This window comes from Onychostoma macrolepis, chromosome 13 (assembly GCF_012432095.1).
Source record: "Onychostoma macrolepis isolate SWU-2019 chromosome 13, ASM1243209v1, whole genome shotgun sequence".
Lineage (NCBI taxonomy): Eukaryota > Metazoa > Chordata > Actinopteri > Cypriniformes > Cyprinidae > Onychostoma > Onychostoma macrolepis.
In genome coordinates, this window is record NC_081167.1 from 28,703,066 (window position 1) to 28,711,432 (window position 8,367).

General features: G+C 41.9%; 1 protein-coding gene across 1 annotated transcript; it reads left to right on the forward strand.

Annotated features, from left to right (window-relative positions):
- The first annotated feature begins 3,603 nt into the window (after nt 1-3,603).
- Nucleotides 3,604-8,073, forward strand: LOC131551938 (uncharacterized). The gene has a single exon (XM_058795195.1). The coding sequence runs from the start codon at nt 3,694-3,696 to the stop codon at nt 8,071-8,073; it is 4,380 nt and encodes a 1,459-aa protein (XP_058651178.1). The 5' UTR covers nt 3,604-3,693.
- Nucleotides 8,074-8,367: the final 294 nt, after the last annotated feature.

An 8,367-nucleotide genomic window follows, 5' to 3' on the forward strand; every position in this document is an offset into this window, starting at 1 on the left:
GCTTTTTATTCGTGTTTGTAGTTCTGGACAGAATACTTCGCCAAAGCACAATGGATTGTGGGCAATTTTAGCCATTAGAGTGTGCACGGATCCACACTTCAAATATCGACCTGAAATAGTAGACCATCCGGGGACTTTTGGCATACTCTTTTTAACATACTATGCTTTGGGACACACTTATTGTAATCTCACATACTATTTAGGATGGATAGTATGAACATTGGGACGCAGGGCATGAGTTGTTACAACATCGGATGACATCGCGTGGGGGAGGAGCGTCTCGCTGCAGCCCACAAGATCCAGGGGGCGTGGTTGGATCCAGATCCAACTCTTCCCACCTTACATATACCTAAACCTACCCGTCTCCACCCCCTGATCCCTAAACCCACCCATCTCCACCCCTAAACCTACCCATCTCCACCCGCTAGATGTGGATCCAACCACGCCCCCTTTATCTTGTGGGCTGCAGCGAGCCCTACTTGGCGTGGGGGCGTAATGACGTGCCATTAATCAATCTATGCACTATAACATGTAAGACAGGAACATGAAAGGAATATTCTAAAAGCAACTCATGTAAACACCTTAATCATAATATTGTCTTATTCAGAATAAGGTAAATAATTCGATTACTGATGTCCATGTAAATGTCTTTTAGTTTCAATCTGTTTGAAAATCCCGTGTCAAATTGTGCTTTGTATGTAAATGAATCCACAGTAAAATGAAGTTAAAGGCATTCTCTCTTTCCTAATTTTGGGATCAGAAGGATGGCAATGCATGCAAACTGTTTTTCCACACCTTGGCACTGTACAGGGTCTTGTTGTCATCAGAGCGTCTTTATCGTTTGGTTACTGCTTTGTACCTGCATGTTCTTCTCTCTCCTAAACACTACATACGTCAATTGGTGGGTGGGGCTAAACAGACATTGATGTAGAATCGGTGGGTGGGGCTAATCAGGCAGTGATGTCAAAGCAGGCGTTGATCTTCTTCTGCGGAGGCGGTGCTTATCCACATTATTACATCATAGAGTAGAACATTCCAAAAGCTGTGGTTTTGGCAGATTGGCTTCAACATAAGCTGTTTTTAGACTAAAGTTTTGAGTTCTGAAACTTACAGGATGTTTTTATAGTACAATGACCTCTTATATGTCAAAGGATCAGGGGAATTTTGGTTTCTGAGTTCATGACCCCTTTAAATTAAGTCAGTGCATTAATTGCTGTTTCTTCGTAATTAATTGTGAAATTTAATAGCAATTTCTGAAAGAACTGAATTGTTTCTATATCATTTTTTTTTTTTTTGTGTGGTATTATTGTGCACAATTAATCAATGCACTTTTTGCAATGAAACAAATAATAAATAGACAATAAATAAATATATATGGTCACACTTTATATTAGGTGGCCTTAACTACTATGTACTTGCATCAAAAAATAAGTACCATGTACTTATTGTGGTCATATTGTATTGCAAAACACTTTTGCTTCTATTGAGGTGGGATATGGGTGATGTTAGGGACAGATTAGGTGGTTTGGGTAGGTTTAAGGGTGGGTTAAGGTGTAAGGGATGGGTCAACAGTGTAATTATAAATGTAATTACAGAAATTAATTACAGATGTAACTACATATAGGTATTTTTAAAAATACAAGTACAATGTAAAAACATGTATGTACACAATAAGTGCATTGCACCAAATGATTAATTAAAATTTAAGTACATAGTAGTTAAGGCCACCTAATATAAAGTGGGACCATATATATATACACAATACAATTACAATATCATATATATGAAAAATTGCCAATTTATTTATTTGCCATTATCCAAGCTGGCAATTACAATTTCAGTAATGTCAGTCTGATCTCATAATAAAATGTAACCATTTTTCAAGGTGGCAATTTCAGTGAATTTCTATGATGTGAATCATATAAAACATACGATTTTTAGAAAAAAAGTCAATTTAAAAAACGGAGAGTTCTGGTCCTTGATTCTGATTGGTTGAGCCGCGTTCGAAGCTGTTGTAAATGACTCTACAAACATATATATATATATATATATATATATGTCTATGGCTATGAACATACACCTTTGTTTACGTCTGTGTGTTGCTCGGCAACCACTTTGTTGCAACCACAAACATTTCTGAGGAACTACATTGTTTGGCGGAAGAATAATGTTTTTATTAACATCATTGCATTTTACTTGCTCTGTTTTATTTTGTGAAACCTTGCTACATATATGGAATAACCGTTTTATAAAAGCAATAAGCCCCATGAAGCCATGGTTTACAGTGAATTTATAACAGCTAAGGGGATTTTAGGCACTCCGCTTCACTTCGTTAACTATTTTATGAGGTGGCGATTTTGTATACAAAGTTTACTATGTGAATATATAATAATATTTGCACAAAAATTTATGGTTTTTAGAAAAAAACGTTACTTGGGCGTAAACAGATGGTACAAAACATACAAATTAGCCACCAGCTCGCCAAAACTTAGTTGCTAATTCTTGTGGCAATGCGAAAAATCCGTGCCACCAAAATCATTTTACTTTCACTTTGTGTGTTTGGGGGTGGAGTGTTCAATTAACGGCGGAAGGACGGAGGATATAAGGAAGCGTGTCTTACCCGAGAATAATTGCGTCATCAGTAGGTTTGCAGTAGTGAGCGTGAAGGGATTACCGTGTGACGTGGAAAGACTGCCGCTTGTCGAACTGTTGCTTCCTGTGAGCGATGTCTGGTGCGTCGAAAAGTTCACTTGACTTTCAAGCGTTGCACATCACGATCGTCTGTTGTTAGTAAAACTGTTCTGAAGACAAGTGATGGCTGCTCATCCACCTGTCCTGCTGTCGGACAAAACCCGAAACACTCTCCAGTTTCCATTATGACTGCAAACGTGACAAATTATGATTGTGGACGCGAATCTGCCTATGTTGGGAACGTGAATTAGCGTGACGCAATTTCTGCACGGCTTCAAAAGTGAACGGAAGTGGTGAACTGTTTTTTTCACTTGTGTTTTTTTTCTCTCATGGACATCGTGGAATAAATCTTCCCCTTGTGAACAGAGTTTTTTTTCTTTGACTGTTTTTGTAAATTAATATTGTAACAGGTGGCCTTTGTTTTGCTATCCTGGGTTAACTTAAATTGTCAGGATTAGTCCTGACTGGCGCCCGAACATTTCCCTTAGAGCTTATCTAAGCTAGGGCGGCGGCCACCGTTACAGAGTGGCGCCCTGAACAGGGACTTGAACACTTTCACTTGAACACTTTCACTTGAACACTTTCACTTGAACACTCGAACACATGAACAAACGGACACTTGAATCTGAATTGTGTTGGGGAATTATTGAAACCTTATGGTTAATTGTTAACTTATATCTTTTGTGAACCTTAAAAGAAACCTTGTTGCATTTTTTTGTATGCTTTTGTTTGACTGAAGTGTATCAGCTGGAAAAGGTACCAAGATAATTGGGTAATTGAAGTGAAATCTAATTACTGGGAACTTGATGTTGCATTTTGAATGTGCTGTGTGAAAAATTGTGAAAAATATTTGAGAAAATTGAGATTGGAAACTGTACTCTGTGCTTTTTTGTTTTTGTTTATATCCCCTGGTGCCCCAAAAAACAGACACAGTCATTCCAATTCACTCATCTCATTTACTGATTATTCACACAACATTGCCAAGCAACAACACATACAAACATGGCCACTATCCCTCCTTCACCTTCAACATCTGTGGAAATTGAACCTCCCCCAGACATAGCAACTCCAGTCTGGTCGCTTGTGCAACCAAGACCCATTCATCCACCTCAGTTTTCCACTTTCCACTTCACCCCAACTCAGTTCAGCAGTCCCCATCCCCGGTCTCAGGTGCATTTTGCCTCCATGCCTCCAGGTGGCGCTACTTCATTTCAGCCAGAACCTATGCAACTTTGCACATCCACTGAAACTACACCATCTTCTTCAGTGTCACAGCATCGCCTGCCTGGTCACCTCCCAACTCCTGGAAAAGAAATTCACCATTTGACTGCACAAGTTCAAGGTAACTGGGACAACTTGTTTGATTTCATGAAACATCAGGAGAAAGCTGTGAACGAACTCACCCAGGAGCAAAAGACAGCCACTTCCCATCAAGAAAAACAACTTGGAGACCTGACTGCCAAAATGGAGGCTAACCAGCAACAAATTTTCACCACGTTAACTGCAACAAAAGCAGATTTAGCCAATTCCGATCAACTAGTCAAAGCCATGAAAGTGATGATCTCACAAGAGCTACAAAAAGTAGAATCTACGTTTATTTCTGAAGTCCGTTTTATGGTGGATCAACTTCAGGTTGAACTTCAGGGAGACATCAGAGCCACACAAAAGAACCTTCAAAAGGATCATGAGCAGCTCTCCACTGAATGTAATCAGTGCATCATTCAAATTGACAAGCTAACAACACAAGTAAATGAGCTTCAAACAAACATAGAGGAAGTCAAACGGCAAGGAAAAGAAATGGCTGATCACCACAGTAAAGGGATACAACCACCACCCAGTGCCATACTTACCGCATACCCATCACCACTAGAAAATGCCCCAGAGTGTCCTCCTATTCCTGCTGGAAAAAGTGACCATTTAAAATTGACCTTTCCCACATTTGGAAGACCGTCGGATGACGCCGATCCTCTGCTGTACCTAACAAGGTGTCAGGATTTCTTGGCATTGCACCCACTTGCAGAGACCGACCTCTTGGCAACCTTCCGCAGCGTACTCCACGGCACTGCACGTGACTGGTGGGAAGTCGCCCGATCTTCAGTAACGACATGGAACGAATTCGAGAGTGTTTTCCTCTCAGCCTTCCTCTCCGAAGACTACGAAGATGAGTTGGCTGAAAGAGTCCGCGCAAGGTATCAAGGAGAGAGAGAATCTATCAGAGATTTTGCCTTTACATATCGAGCTCTTTGCAAAAGATGGAAACCTTCCCTAACTGAACATGAAATAGTACAAATGATTCTCAAAAATTTAAAACCTTACCTTGCCAGTCAGCTACGTAGTCGTGTGAGCACCGTTGAGGAACTGGTAAAGCTGGGACATCAGCTAGAGAAGGACCATGAGCAGCAAATGCAATATGAAAAATGTATGAGCAGAAAATCACCACAAGAAGTAATTCCAAAAAACATTAAACCCACTGACCAACCCCAAGTGCAATGTTGGAGATGTAAGGGACATCACTCACCTGGATGTTGTCCACTTTATGGCAACCCATCCACAAACCAACCTGCAAAACAACAACATCCTTTCACTAGTCAACGATCATTTCATTCCCGCAAGTCTGGAGGTCAAGCAACTAGTAATTCTGTGACAGCCACAACAAATAAAAGATTGTCCACTTCCAAGAAATCACCCCCTACACCAATGCCTGGTTCTCCTGTTGTCATCCCACAACAACTGATCGTTCCAATCCGCATTGGTGGGTGGTCTGGAAAGGCCATCATGGACACAGGGGCCAGCTACACCATGATCCATGAGAGTTTGTGGAAAAATCTCTTTCCACAAGAGAACCTCCAATCTTGGTCTCGCGGTCCACTGTATTTGGCTAATGGCGAAGCAGAGGTGCCTTTAGGATGGTTGCAGTTACCAATCCACATTCACAATAACACTTTCACTTTACCTGTCGCTGTCCTTTCCCCTAAAGCACTCGCCTACGCTGTAGTTCTGGGACTGGATTTCATCTTCTTCAGTGGCCTACAAATTAATGTAATCGACAGTAAATATTCATTTAAGTCCTCCCCACAAGAAGATCATCCATTTCAACCTGGCAATGCAAGTGTACCTGATATCAGCCCTCAACGTCAAAAGACGGGACCACATGTAAAGACTTTTAACCAAAGCCTTTCACTGTTAAGCTCAATCCCTCCACCACAACCTGTATGCCGATCATCACCATTTATCAGTACAGATGCACAATGTTTAATTGACACTGCTGTAAGTGAAGCACACTTACCCCCTGCTGAAAAAGACAGACTGAGGAGAATTCTGGAGTCCAACACTCAGGTGTGCACCCTTCAACCAGGTCGTACTGATGTCCTACAACACACTATTTATACACAATATCAAGTGCCCATTAAGCAACGGCCATACCGCATGTCCCCAGCCAAACAAGCAGTGGTACAAGAGCAACTTGTGGAGATGTTGAATGCAGGAATTGTAGAACCCTCACATTCTGGCTGGGCCTCCCCTGTAGTCCTTGTTCCCAAAAAAGATGGCAGCCTTAGATTTTGTGTAGATTACCGTAAGCTTAATACCATCACTGAGAATGATGCTTACCCCCTTCCCAACATCACTGAAATCCTTGAATCTCTGTCTGGAGCAGCCATCTTTTCAACCATCGATCTCAACAGTGGCTACTGGCAGGTGGCTATGGACCCCCAGAGTAAATCAAAGACAGCATTCATCACTCCATCAGGGCTCTTCCACTTTAATGTCATGCCATTTGGATTAAAAAATGCACCTGCAACATTCCAGAGGTTAATGGAAACAGTACTGGGAGACTTACGAAGAAACATTTGCTTTGTCTACATCGATGATATTATCATATACTCACTATCTGTAGCTCAGCACTTCAAGGACCTTCAAACTGTTCTCAATCGACTGCAGGAAGCTGGATTGACCATAAACCTTAAAAAGAGCAAGTTCTGCCTTACAGAAATTACATTCCTGGGACATGTGGTTAGCATCAATGGCATCACAGCAGACTCATCCAAAGTTGAGGCCATCAGATCTTACCCTGTGCCAAGGAACATCAAAGAGGTCCAGCGTTTTCTTGGACTAGCTGGATGGTATCACCGCTTTGTCCCAAATTTCTCCAAGATCGCTGAACCCATCAATACACTGAAAAAGAAGGGACATTCTTTTCACTGGTCACCCCAATGCCAGGAAGCTTTTGAAGAATTGAAGGCACATCTCACATCACCTCCTATCCTTGGCCATCCAAATCTCCAACTACCGTTCATTGTGTACACCGATGCCAGTGATTCCGGACTCGGTGCTGTATTAACGCAACGGAAAGCTCAAGGACTGGAGAAAGTCATTGCATACGCAAGCCGCACCCTTAACAAAGCTGAGACAAATTACTCTGCTACAGAGAAAGAGTGCCTAGCAGTCATATGGGCACTTGAGAAATGGCAACATTACCTGGAGCACAAGATGTTCACCGTAGTCACTGACCATTCTGCACTACAGTGGGTCTTAAGTTCCCCAAAAACCACCAGCCGTCTCATTAGATGGGCCCTACGATTGCAAAGGTTTGATTTTGTAATTGAATACCGAAAGGGAAAACTCAATGTAGCCCCTGATGCTTTGTCTAGGATTTCCAGCTTACCTTGTTGCAGCTTGTACTCCAGCCAGAAAGAGGATATTGAGTTTCCAGTCTCTGTTGTGTCAATATGGGAAGAACAACAGAAAGATCCTGAGATCATAAATGTTTTTAAAGCATTGGCAGAGAACAATAACAGTGATCTAAAAGACAAATATGAAGTTGTGGAGGACAAACTATATCACAAGACCCACCTGTCAAATGGCCAAGTTCACTACAGAGTGTACCTGCCTAGCAGTCTTATTCCAGCTGTCCTTCATCACTACCATTCCCATCCTTTAAGCGGCCATGGAGGTATCTATAAAACCTACAAGCGACTACAAGATGTTGTTTTCTGGCCAGGGATGTGGACTGATGTCAAAAATTATGTTAAGCACTGTATAAAGTGTCAAACACTTAAAAGTGAAAATCAGAAACCGGCTGGGAAGCTACAACCCATTACCATCTCGCAACCCAACAAAATGGTGGGTGTCGACATAATGGGGCCGTTGCCAAGCAGCACACAACGTCATGAATACCTTCTGGTTTTTGTGGATTACTTCACTCGCTGGGTTGAGTTGTTTCCCTTGCGCCGTGCAAATGCACAAACCATAGCGAAGATTCTCAGGACCGAAATCCTTACCCGGTGGGGTGTTCCAGACTTCATCTTGTCTGACCGTGGTACCCAATTTGTTTCCTCCATGTTCAAAGAGCTGTGTGCAAAATGGAATCTCAACCAAAATTAACAACAGCATATCACCCCAAACGAATATGACTGAGAGAGTTAACTGGACCCTAAAATGCATGATTGCCTCGTGCGTGGATGACAACCACAAGAAGTGGGATCAGCATTTACCTGAACTCCGGTTTGCAATTAATTCAGCTGTGCAGGAAAGCATTGGGATGTCCCTGCAGAACTCCAAATAGGGAGAAAACTGAAAAGCCCCATGGATAAATTACTCCAAGTTCAGAGCCTTTCGCCATCCACACCATCATATGATGTTGTCCACCATCTAGTGCAACTGAAATTGAAGGCAGAG

What these genes read in the sequence shown, in the direction of transcription:
- LOC131551938 (XM_058795195.1), top strand. Translation starts at nt 3,694, where the DNA reads ATGGCCACTATCCCTCCTTCACCTTCAACATCTGTGGAAATTGAACCT.